Source organism: Buteo buteo, chromosome 5, assembly GCF_964188355.1.
Source record: "Buteo buteo chromosome 5, bButBut1.hap1.1, whole genome shotgun sequence".
Classification (NCBI taxonomy): Eukaryota; Metazoa; Chordata; class Aves; order Accipitriformes; family Accipitridae; genus Buteo; species Buteo buteo.
This window is the reverse complement of record NC_134175.1, coordinates 48,414,553-48,427,911: the sequence shown is the minus strand read 5'-3', so window position 1 is coordinate 48,427,911 and position 13,359 is coordinate 48,414,553. Positions and strand designations below refer to the sequence as shown.

Below are 13,359 nucleotides of genomic sequence, written 5' to 3'. Positions count from 1 at the left end.
AGTTGGGTGATGGCAGGAGACAATCCCGGCAGGAGCACGGAGAGGCAAAGCTGAAGGAAGGAGTAGCTTGGGGGGCAGAGTGGGGATGAATATGGAAACCAGCAGCAAGACACAAAACTAAGGTGCAGAGGCTAGTAGGCATGTAAATGGTCTCTGTAAATCTGAAAAATAATTAAAGAATCTTGAAAACTCATTAGCACACTATGAGCCGTTCTACTTGAATAGTAACTTGTATATATTTGAGAACAATCACCGCTGTGACAGCATGCTACTCTGTACTGCTGCGGGGTAACTGGCATATAAACAACTGCTCACAGTGAAATTAAAAAGGCAATAAAACATTTTAAAGTGGGACAATAAAATATTTCAGTCCTAGATTTGATCAACTGATTTTGTAGGCAGACTTTTGAAAATTTATTCATCTCTTCTTATGGTATCATCATAAGTCATATGTAATAGTCAGCTTTAATACCACAGATACCTTTGTGCCTTAGATGTTTAGATTTAAGTCTAAATTTCCTGCTTCTTTTGTGATAGTAGTTTTGGGATGTATAACAATTTTTGTGTGAGTTTATTATACTGAAGTATTCTCCGATTTCACTTTCAGTTACATTTTTTGACTGGCAAAATACCCTACCACTTAATGCCAGGACTTACATCTTCCATACTTAGCCGTATGGATGTATGATGTATATATTACACTTGTAGAAAGAAATATGTATGCATGCACTTGTTGTTATTAAAAATATCAGTAATATCATCCTAAAAGTGTGTTCATACATAGGGGTTTTTTTTCTGTGAAACATGGCTTCAATTACTGGAATTAATGTATATATTCTATGAATAATTTTTTTTCTGTTCATGGAGTTTGACAGGTTTGGTTCTTTAAACAAAGTGTCAATTTAATAAAAGTAAGAGTGATTATAAAATGTCTCATCTTTAAAAAAAATTAGTGTTTTAATGTAACATACTTTAATTACATCTGTCAAAATTACATTCTTTTTCACAAGCTTAATAGACATAATCTTATTGTCGTTATTCATTATTAACTTCATTGTCTAAGCACTTCAAGTTCTTTATCAAAAGGAGCAAGTACCAGGAGTAAGTACTATACAGAAATAAAAAAGTATTGACTGCGTCTCAAAGAGATTGCAAGTTGAATATAAAATAAGACAAAAATTATTACAAGGCAGTTCAAACAGAAAGAGGACAGTATGGGCCAGTAATTGCAGCACAAGAGAAGATCAGCAATTTCCAAGCTTATTTGTTTTTGTAGGTATAATGGCTATTTTTTTATTAAGCGTTGTTCTTCCTTGATGCAGTTTGTCTTTGGAGGATCCTTAATTCTTCCTAAGAGTTTGTCACTGGTTCCATTTGGGTCAAGATGCCAGTAGGCTTTTTATTCTAATTTTATTTTATTGCAGCTCAGAAAATGAACAGTTTCAGAGAGTGGAATGCAAAATAATGTAGCCTGTTTTTTAGGGTTTGATTACCAATGTAAATATTCTGTCTTTGGGTGCCAAAATTCTTAAACAGAAACTGTTCTAATGCCACGGTGTGGGAAGAAGGTTATTTAAAATGTTGCGTAACAACAATTAATTACCTTTAGCAGTTACTGACCAGTACTGGAACTCTAGCTGGGTGAGTGCATTTTTGGGAGCAGCGTGAGAGGAATCTGTCACCCCTTCTCTTCTTGTAGACTTTGCACAAGGGCATGGCAAGGTTGCAGTCCCTTCTTTTTGGAAAGGGAAGGGACAGATCTCTTTCTAGCTTGGAAGTGATCAGCCAGCTTCAGCTTGAAAAGGAGCCGAATGCCAAAGAAGATCTAACCTTGGTGGACATGATAGAGTACAGATATTTTTGTAGTGTTTATTTCTTAGAAGAAGTCAGCGTTTCTCCTTTTTAAGGACGCTTTTTCTTGGCACGTGGATTTTACCAGCTGACAATGAGACCTTTTTTTTTTTTTTCATTGTTCAATTTACTTAATTTGCTTTTACTTCTGGAAATATTTGTGTTTCAATAAGAACTGGGTGAGACTGGGTTTCCCTTCTTCCATACAGCTTCTTCAGTAAGCATATTTTGTAGTTAAATCCTAGATGGCATGTTTTTCACCCCTGAAATCAAATGAATGGTTTTTATGCTTAAGTAGAGGTACTCAGAAAATATAAGGGAAACAGAGTTCACACAAGTGAAAAGTAGACATTTTTATCACAGATATGACTTACAGCATATGAATTTATATTCTTGGATCAAAATCAGTACAAAATCGAGGAGAGAGAGAGAGAGAGATGTACATTTTAAGTCTGTGCATGCTTCTCATATGTCTGCATAATCATGTTCCCTCTTACGGAGACATATGGCTCTTCTTCCCCTAAGTTCATCCAACACTTTATCTGCCTTTAGTATGTTATCTCTTGTCATTTTTATTTGTGTTCAAGTATCTCATAACTTTTATTTTCCACTGCTGATCTGTTGCAAGCCTCCCCTTTTTTCTGTTTTACTACCCACCTGTATTTCTTTCTCCTGTTTCTGCAGCTTTCTGATGGGCCTGTGCATTCCTTCTCTTTTCTACCTTCTCTTTCTTATCACATTTCTCATCTCCTTGTTGTTTGGTCAAGCACTGTTTGGGATTAGCATTCAGTGTAAGAGAATTCATGATTAACGTATAAAATGAAACCTCAGTGGAGAACTAGAGGTGGCAGTAGAAGGCCTGTTAGAAAAGGATGGACTTGCCCATCTCTGGTAGGAGGCAGATGTGGCAGGAAAAGGAATCACAAAAGCAAATTTCAGGTGCAGTTTTTCCTCAGAAATGACTTAAGGTGGTGATTTTACATTCCATATTTTTTGTCCTTCATGATTGTAAGTTGTTAACTATACCCCCATAATGCATTTTATTACACAAGTAAGAAGAGCAGGGTCTCGAAAATCAAAGTATCACTTGGAATTAGTAAGATTCTGTTGCTGGCACAATGTAAAGCAATTTCTACTCATATATGATACAGAGTGTATGTTGCTGTATATGAAAACTGGCATAAATATTTTGAGATATACCATATCGTAAGCTCTAAGGAACTTGAGTCACTGAAATAACTATTTGGGACTCAGTGGAAGCAGTCAGCTGAGAGTACTGTTCAGGCAGGGATTTATGAAAGGGGCTAAAGGCACTTGCCCCTTCCCGTACGCCATAGCGGCTGTCCAGTGCCCTGTCCGTGATGATGGCGTCCGAGTCCTATGGCAGTTGGGCAGTTATCCCTTTTCTGATTGAACTGCACTTCAGTTATACTTGCTGAGATTTTTTTCATCCAAGAGAGAAGTAATATCCATGGGTTACAAGGGATTATTTAAGGATTTGATGCTCTAACAATGAGGGGAAAAAAGCATGTGTAGTAAGTACTGGTCTAGTAAATACTTAGAGACTGCTAGAGGTGTATCCATTGGATTATTGGTCTGCAGGCGGGCTGTTTTATTAGTTAATTTTGGTGAGTGTTTTGAGATATGGATTTGGCTTCAGCTTACTTAACCCAATTTTGGAAGCTTTCATAGAGGCCATAGGGTGACATTATTATGAGAAACCTTAAAAGAAAAATATCTATTGAATACATAGGTCATTCTAGAAAGTAATTAATACTAAGTGAATGCAATTCTCATGGCTCTGTGTTAAAATATGACTATTTAAATTCTCCATGAATTTGCTTGTCTAGATCTGACCCTTATGTTGGTGTAATGTAATTTTTGTGTTTAACAGAATACATTACTTTCTTACTAATGGATTGTCAAGTAGACATCTTGATTAAATGATTTCAAATAGGTGGTGCAGGGGAAGCAGAGGTACTTATCAGTTATGACTAGCCTGGCTTTGCTTTGATTTTTTAGAAAGTGGTCCATTTCCACAGTACCTGCCAAAGAAAGGAGAGCAATTAGTCTTGCTTTCCTGCTTAAAACCATGATTCACACCATAATGTATGCTGTGAGGTTAGTAATTAGTATTGCAAAGTATAACTAATGTAAGTCATTTATGAAGAGGTAGATCAGTAATGCAGCCAAGGTTCTCTTGAAGTTAAAGGAAGAACTGAAGAAAGAAAGTGGATGTTTCTTCTACTACATACATTTATGCTAAATCAATACCTGTCACCACCTGAAATTTTGGAAAGCTTGTAACACTGATATCCTCAAAGGCAAAGGATAAAGAGCATGAGAGACTATTTTACTGTTCCATCAGAAAACAAGATGTAAAAATTCTCTCACAGCTTTTTGTTCAATTTTTTCGGTCACTTGTAGTTGATGTGAACTGTAGATTTTATAACCTATTACATGTCAACGGTTCTGATGCTCCATTGTTTATAATATACTAAAAGTTAAAGAAAAATAGTATTCAGCTATGATAGAACTATTCCTTAAACAATAAAGTAAATCAGAATTAGCTGCCATTGAATGCCTGTTTTCAGAAACTTCTCTCAGTCTTTATGGATGTATCAACTGCAAGAAAATACATTGAGTTCTATGGTCAGCTTAGAAAAAATTTTATAAGACTTTTTATATTATGTAATCATTATTAATTCTTATTTCATAAGAATTTTTATATTTTTATGGTGAGCTTAGAATTTTTATAAGAAATATTTGTATCTGGTGATACTATACTTATTTTCTGTGTGTTTTACTTTACATAGGTTTTTGCTTACATTTATTAATTTGTACTACTTATTTAACACAGTCCATTCATTGCTTCATTGATTAAGTTTTTTTTTTTAAAAGCTTTCTCTAAGTCTTATGGTCACAACAGAATACATATAGCTTTTACAGCTATAAATAGTTCAAGCTTCTGAAACCATGTTGATCAAGTTTGTGTTGAACATTATTAATGAAAAGTTGGCTTTAATGCGGAAGCCCATTAAACTTACAAAGTTACTCAGAAATAAGAAATAGTGGCAGGACAAACTACAACCTTACTCTGTAAGTGTTTAAACCACTGAGAGTTTCAAATTTTGAGCAATATGTGGTAATAATGGAAAATTCAGTTTTTAGAAACAGGTCATACTTATTTTAAAGAACATAAAAAAGAGAGTATAATATTTGTTACATTGTGTTTGATATTGTGGTTTTGTTTTTAAGGTAATTGGAAGATTTAAGCTTTTAAACCTGGTGCTTACGGAATTGGCTTTAAAAAAAAAAATCAAAGAAAAATGTACTTGAGTCAATGAACAGTTTTGTGAAATGCAGTGGTCTAACTGTAATATTTAACATTTTATGCCACATATTTAACTTAGGTTCCCTATTAATGAGACAGTTCAGAGAGTATGTGTTACTCTCCTGGATCTTCTTTCGTTCATGACTGTAAAGTTTCATCTGCATTCTGCTGTATGCATAATCCATTGAAGCTAGGATAAATTGTATGGCAACCCACAAACATACACAGAAACAAAAGTAAGCATTTACTCATACATCTATACTCAGGATATGGTGTTTACTTGTAATTCCTGGATGGCCAAAAAGAGGATGACTGCTGGATGTATTTTTCATTGTTTGGGAATAATAAAGACTGAGATCCTATGTAAGTCCTCTTCATGTGCATTAAGTCTTTTACATGCCCATTTATTCTGGTTTTAATCTTAACTGTGATCAGAATAAGATAAAACAGACAAAGAAAACAGCACATTTGTTTTATTTAGAAAGACTGGAGTGGTATCTTTGACATCCTGAATTTGATGTCAAAAGTAGCAGCAAGGGTCATAATTTATACGATGAAATACTTTTCCAGAACTCAAGCAAAAATAAAATAAATAGGTTTATGGATAGCTTCAGGGTTTCACTCAGACTAGCAGTTTCTCTTTCTGCTGTTCTTCCTGCTTATTCTGTCAGCCCAGTTTGTATTTCTCATTAGAAACTGCCCTTTAAGATCAGTGGGGAATTTCCTGCAGTTTTGCAGATGTACCTAAATTTCCTGCTTGTCTTTTAATTTTTGTACTGTGGCACAATCATGACTTAGAAGTTAAAAGAAAACTTTCAACAGCAAATGTTTATAATCTACCTGAAATAAAAAGTGCTGAGTTTAATATACCTAAGTCTCCGTATATAAAGATACCACAATGGATTGTGCCCAAATGTATTCAAAATCCCATGGTAAATATAAAAGCACAGTAAAGCAACTGAACGACCTAAGTTCAATCAAGTAACTAACTGGGGAGAGTGGCAACAGAGGAAGTCTGAGAGTGCCCAGTTTTTCACAGATCTGAAATATTGGGTAGTGATTCAACCAAAAAGGTGTTTCCTTTACAGACCATGCATGTACACAGATTTTGATGAACTGATAATTCTGAAATAATTCAGAATTGTAATTTCCTTTTTCTAAATGACATGAACGTGTAAATTCTATGCTTCTTTAATTAATTAGGGTAACCTGGTAGTAAGCATATGATATGATAATTAGTCTTCCCAATTAATAATTGTGCTAAAGCATTTTAAAGATCATTCCCTTTTAAAAATTAAAATTAGAGACACATGCCTTTTCTGGAACAGTATCAAGTTGAATTCCTCATTATCAAAGATGTATGCAGAGCTTAAGAAATCTCTCAGGAAGGTTCAAGGAAAATCACCCATGTTAAGCAAAAGAACGTAAACAACCCGGGTAGTGACTGGGATTTGAGTGCTTAGGCTCAGCTGTGACTAGGTGCAGGGTTCGTTTCACTGTTTGCAGTACTAGAGATTCCTCCACCACACTCCATACTACATCTAGGGTGAAGCTGGGTACTATTGTCCAGTTTATTTCACCCACCAAGGAAATAATTTAGTTTGCTCCAGAGCGAAGTGGGGATAAAATTAACAGGCAAGTAGTTGATCTAATTAGGTGATAATACATATAGGTCTTCCAGTGGACAGACAAACCCTGCTCTAGCCTTTGGGTGTTTTCCCAAATCTAGCAGTCTAGGAGGTTTGTCTTGCAATCTATTCTGATAAATCCAGTGGTGAGAAAATAAGGAAAAGGAGGAAAGAGGGAAAAGAATCAATATAATGGAAATACCTGTATTTATAGTTTCTGTATTCTTGTTTTGTTGTACTTGGTTTGTTACTTTAGCGGCAAAACTAGAATTAATGGTACTTCAAGAGTTCTTCTCTTCCTCGCTCAGAGGAACAGGTTAACAACAGTCGCCATGGGGAGGGATTCACTTCTAGTTTGTAGACGCCCTTTTCACAATGTGATTCTACAAATAAGGGAAATTATAAGAGCTTTTCTTGGGGGTACTATACCGTGTAAGGCACCATGTCAAAGATGCCTATGTAATAAGTGCCAAAATTAAGATTTCTTTGCACTTTGACTAATTTCTTAGAAAAGTTATGAAGCTCTTTAAAAGAATATCTTACTGTTATTTCAGTATGATGGCTATGGTATAGGTAAACATAGAAGAAGGGAAAATGATTTGGGGTCTAAGAAGCAAGGTTTCCTTGACCAGAAGGCAACATATCCTACACTGGAGTTCACTATCAGCAAAGCTATTGTATACAAAATTGAATTTGCTAAGTTGTCGTTCCACATACTCAGTATCAGCCATCAGTTGTCAGTGAACCATGAAATGTTCCAACTGGAATGTGAGATTTGCCAAGTCTATTTAAGCACATTCCAGGTAAAAAGATTAAGCTGTTTTCATCTAAGAAAACAAGGTAAAGGTGTTAAGCATATGCTGGTTAAAAACAGCAGACTCAGCTGCTCTGATCTGCCTTTTCAGCTCTATCAGTACTTAGAGTGATCCAGCAACAAAAGATTATAATTTACAAATTGACCATTGTGGTCAGATATTCTCCTGTGATATTTATGATTACAGCTATATATGTTAAAATTAAAAACAAGAAAAACGGAGTTCAGTTTGTTTACCAAGAACAAATAGTTCAAGATTAAAGAGTGTACAGTAAGATAAAGAATGCGCCAAAGCTTTTTTGCCCTTTTGTCCTTCCATCCTTTTAAAAGTGATGTTGGCTCATAAATTTGTGATATTGTAACAACAGGGTATTATCATCACTTTCTTTATTTCTTTTTTAAATTGTATGGTTGGTTATGCTAGGAATAAGCAATAAGTCCTTTTACTGCTATGTTTATTTTAATGCCAAACTATTTTTTTTTCCCATCTCTCTTGTCAGTATATTTTGCTGAAATAAAATACTATTGATTGCCTTAAAGGGCATTAAGCATACTGCATCTGGAGATGTATACTTTCTGTTTTGGATGGTTTCTGATAACTTTTATTCCTCTAAACCAGCAAATGAATATTGGCCTTCTGAAAATAATAGGTTAAGTTATATTTATGTTGTGTACTACTTTAAAGCTTAACATGTCATTGGTTTAGAATCTGGAGGTGATTTTTGTTAACTGAAGTTCTTTCATTTCCTTAACACTGATTGGGCCAACTAATTCTAAGCAAGCAGAGCTCGTACCCCATCCATCTTTATCGTAACTGGTAATAAAGAACCCTCTAGGCTTGACGTATTGTCATGACAATTATTCTCAAGACATTATACAGCAGTTGTATCTGTCAACCCATGCAGTATGGAATATTTTAACTGGCAGTCTTCCAAAAGTGAACATTAATCTTAGCATCTCTTCTTACAGTTCCTAATCAAGATATTCCGGGAGTGATTGCACTAACGTTGTTTGAAGACTACGTCTACTGGACAGATGGGAAAACCAAATCACTCAGCCGTGCCCACAAAACCTCTGGATCAGACAGACTATCACTAATTAACTCATGGCATACCATAACAGACATCCAGGTGTATCATTCGTATAGGCAACCCGATGGTAATTGTTCTGTCCATGCTTTCCATACCCATTGACGTATTTCACTTAGTAGCCAGCTGCTGAGTTAAGGGAAGCTCGTTTATCTGCAGTGATTTATTTTTATTTCTGCTTTGTTTCAAATTGTGGAAGTTTTCAAATTAGCCTTTTTAAACATAAATCTGTGATTAATGTTGTAAATATATCGGGTATTAAATAAATGTGATATATCGTGTTCAGTGGTGAGATGCCAATTTGGGTGCTTAAAAATTAACCCAGATACTGACTGGAAGTACAGAACTGTAAAGTTGCATTACAGTACAAGTTACCAGTTATCAAGATGGGAACAGTGTGTTATGAAAACATTTAACCTTATTATTTGAAAAGTAAGAGAGTGTTAATAATACAGAACAACGCTGTTATTTAGAAACTTGTTGGACTGAGGGAAAGTCAGAGAATGTAGGTGTTAAAATTGTGTCTGATCTCCTGATGTCCCTGTATTTGAATTGTAAGTGAATACAATTTGGCACTTGACCTAGATAAGCTAATTTTTTGTCTCATTATAAAAAAAACCACCCTAGTGCTTTTTTCTTCCTCTCATTCTTTCAGTATTGAATCTACATCCATAGTAATAATTAATTTTTGCATACAACAGAGAATAGCTTAAAGGCAAGAGGAAACGGTTACCTCTTACGGGTTTTTGATTTGAGACATTACATTGTAAAAATGGTATGCGTAATACCATTTTTCTTCCTCCGTAAAGCAGATACCCTGAAGTGTACTGAAATAATAGACTCTGATAGTCTTTTCCTATTCTGTCCACAGTGTCTAAACATCTGTGTACACTAAACAATGGTGGTTGCAGTCATTTATGCCTTCTAGCCCCTGACAAGATGTATACTTGTGCTTGTCCCACTAACTTTTACCTTGCTGCGGATAACAAGACGTGCTTATCGAACTGCACCGCCAGTCAGGTACGTGCATATGTATGGGGGAAGGGGGACAGGGTATTGTATTTTACTCTGTTTCCACCTACTTTTAAATATTGAATGCTGGTGCCCATGAAATGTGGAAGCATCAGTCAAAGGAGCTGAAGACTAGGTAACTCATGGGTGCATTTAAAGTGTTTCATCTTTAAGGCTATTAGTTGAAAATAGGCTTGCAAATGCCTTTTTTCCAGAGAATGCAGAACTTGTTCCCTTTCAAATGTGGATGTTTCTGCCAGTCACTAGAACAAATACAGCTACTAAAGCCATAAAAATTGCTTTGAAAAAACATTTGTATAATATATGAAACATAAAAATACAAAGTGCATATAACAATGATACCAAGTGTATGTAACAGTGATCAGTGATTTGGGAGTATTCATGCATGAACGGACTTTACATTAATACAAGAAAACAAGATCAGTCCAGTTAGCTGGGTAGGTAAACGATAGGGCTACATTAAAAACAATCCAGTTGAAATGGAAATGGTAGAATATGCAGTTAGTTAACAATTGCATTAATTAAAACATTGAATTCTTTATGGGAGGTGGACTCCCTCGTACTTGAAATAAATATTTGGTGCTTTTTTCCTTAAAATATAAGGTAGATTAAGTAGAACATACTGATTTCTTATAAGAGAACCACTTTGATAACAGTCTTTGGACTATTCTACCCAGACAATTAATTGGTTGATTGTAATAGTACATATGGCCTTTAAAATCTTTCCAGTAGTCCAGCTTTTCTAGTAGTCCACTTTTATTATATGTATGCTAATGACCTCTTAGAGCATGTTAATCATGATGCATTTTGTCTGTACTCATTAAGGAAAGGATTTTACTCTTAACTTTTAGGGAACAGTGGTCATCTTAGTAAATGATGTACAGTTTCATTCAAGTAATACTGTTATTTAAGAAACCTTCCCGCTGTCTTCCTCTGTTCTGTTAAGGTAGTGTTTGGTGTGATTTTATGATGTTCATCATATCTTTTCTGTTCAGATTGTCTGCTTGTTACTTCCCATTAAGTGATGAACAAAGAGAAGGTGTAAGACACTTGTAAAATGAGCATTTGCTTACCTATTTTTCCCCTGTATCTAGCTTCTCAAATTTGTTTGGTTTAAAAAACAGCACTTTTTTTCTTTTTAAAAATTTTCTTTAAATGGCACCAGGAGCTCATTCCACAGTGAATTTATATGCTAACAGTTGACTGAATGGCTCTATTCCTTTCTAAATAATTCACTGGTAGTCTGAATTGAAGGATAACATCACATCTTGGATCCTCCAGGAGCAATATTTTATCACTTGTAGATTCCATGAGAGGGAGAGCAGGGTTAAATAGAAGAAGCTGCTTCAGACAGGCAGTTACAAGTTGACATTGGTGATTAGTCATTTTCTTCCAATTTTGAAATCTGTTTACTGTTTGATAATTTGTCAATCAGATGGTATCAGATGCGGAGATTAGTGACAAAAATATACTTTGCTACTTCAGATTTTCAGATGATGCTGTAAAATCTTAGCTGTTCCTGCGATGTAATCGCTCTTGACAGCACATCCACTGTTAGCTATTTCTGATGAAGAGGAGTTGAATGGCTGATATGCTGGTCTTGCACATCTGCAGACTTTCAGCTATCTTTTGATGGCTAATCTTGACACGAGAAATTGTCTAGTACAAAACGTGTCAATTGTCTAGTACAAAACGTATCTGACTATAGAACACCAAAACTCAGGCCATTCCAGACACACCCATATCATTCTGACCCCTGATTTTGCAAAGTGTCTGGTTCCCCAGTTTAGAAGGGAATGCAAGCGTTTTCATGCAGAGCAAAATAGTATCTAACAGTTAGTACCCATTTCCTGGAATTAAATTCATAATGTCATTTTAACAACCTGAAGTCCCTTGGGGTGAGCAGAACGAGGCTGGTACCTTAAAACAATTAAACAGCAGGAAGGCTACGCTAGCAAGTAGAAAATACTGAGAATTGTCTTAGTTTCTGTTTGTCTCCTACATATGGAAGCCTTCTGTTGAGCTACTCTGATATGCACACCTTTGTGGAAGAGTCCAACACTTTGGAATAGCTGCCTTTCAAACCCAACCTGTTATACAGCACGTCCCTCAACATGGTACAGGAATGATGTAGCTCCAAGTATAGGTCCTACTACATAATTGACCATGAAACCCTAAATTTTCTTGGCAGAAAAGATAAAACTGAGCTAATGCACCAAATTTAATATACCTTTTAAATACAGTTTTATTGAATAATCAATGATTTTAAAAATGTAAAGAAATGAAAAAATTTTGCATAGTCACAGAGAATAAGATGTCTTGCACTTTGAAACCTGTCAGTTTTCTTCTTTTTTGTGCTCATAGAGACACCAGGTAGGAAACACAATATTTCTTAAATGTTGCTCATAATCTATCCATATTTTTCTCTCTAGCATTAGCCACATAAAGAATGCTGGGTTTAGGTTTAGCCCTAGAAGATTGCTTCAAGTAACTTCTACTCTTTGTTTTGTTTGCGTTCCTCTTTCAGTCAGAGCAAAGGTACAGTGTTGCCTGAGCTCAGAGTAAAGGCACTGCCAAGACCTTACAAAGGATTTTTCTTTTTTGTACAAATATTTTAGCCTTTTGAAAGATTGGAAGGCCTAGCTTCTGGTTTTCTGATGTAATTCAAACGATATAAGGAATACTGTATACAATTGCAACACCGCATGTTAAGGCCCTTTTCTGTAACTGTGGGTGTTTTGGTTTATCTGGAAAAATGATAACAGATCTGCTTCAACAGCCTACAAAGACTGTTTAAGAATTGAAGTGGTTGTTTTGAATAAGATCTTAAAGAATCAAATCATAGAATGCAGCAAAATGCAGTGAGTGGTTTATATCGGGGCACTATAAGTCAGCAATGTCATTGAAACGACAATGATTTGTATCAGTGGAAGTCTCAGTGCAAAACATCTCCAAAACAAGAGTATTTAAAAAATAAGTTTTATAAAATTAACAGCCAGAGTTGACTAATGGAACAACAACATAAGCACTGAATCTATTTTTTCATAAACTGTACTATTTCTGTTTAAAAATAAATAAATAAATATTCATATCAAAGGTTTTCTTCCTTCTTTCCTTCCTTTTACAGTTCCGTTGCAAAACTGACAAATGTATTCCGTTTTGGTGGAAATGTGACACTGTTGATGACTGTGGAGATGGCTCTGACGAGCCTGAGGAATGCCGTAAGTGCATTCTGAATTTGGAACCCAGTTTTGTCAGTAGGGTGCAAATCAAATATAATGCTTTATAGGTGTTGGGAAGAGGAATTTTTTGAACACTTTTGTTTGCAGCACTGTTTTCTTTTCCTTGGTCTCTGTCATTTCTACAAAGGGTGCAGGCTCTTGTTTGTCAGCCTGTAAAAGATGTTCGTTAACTCATGTCTACTAAGGGTCTTTTAAGGTCTTTGGAAAATCATAAGAATGTATTTTTCATGTTTTAAACTGTTACTTGATCCCACTTATGTTTTTGCTAAAGATTTTTTATTTTAAAGCTATGTTCTGAGGTGGCTGATTTTTAGATATAAATACAAAATTCTGCCAGGTTTATTTGGTTTATTTTTGTATATAATAGAAA

The 13,359-nt window shown here is 35.2% G+C and overlaps 1 protein-coding gene across 1 annotated transcript in view; it reads left to right on the top strand.

Annotated features, from left to right (window-relative positions):
* The window catches only part of LRP1B (LDL receptor related protein 1B), a 576,780-nt gene that overhangs the window by 471,546 nt on the left and 91,875 nt on the right, over positions 1-13,359 (top strand). The window contains exons 61-63 of the mRNA XM_075027025.1: positions 8,597-8,785; positions 9,587-9,735; positions 12,875-12,968. Of these exons, the coding sequence (XP_074883126.1) occupies positions 8,597-8,785; positions 9,587-9,735; positions 12,875-12,968 (432 nt within the window). The remainder of the gene's footprint in view (positions 1-8,596; positions 8,786-9,586; positions 9,736-12,874; positions 12,969-13,359) is intronic.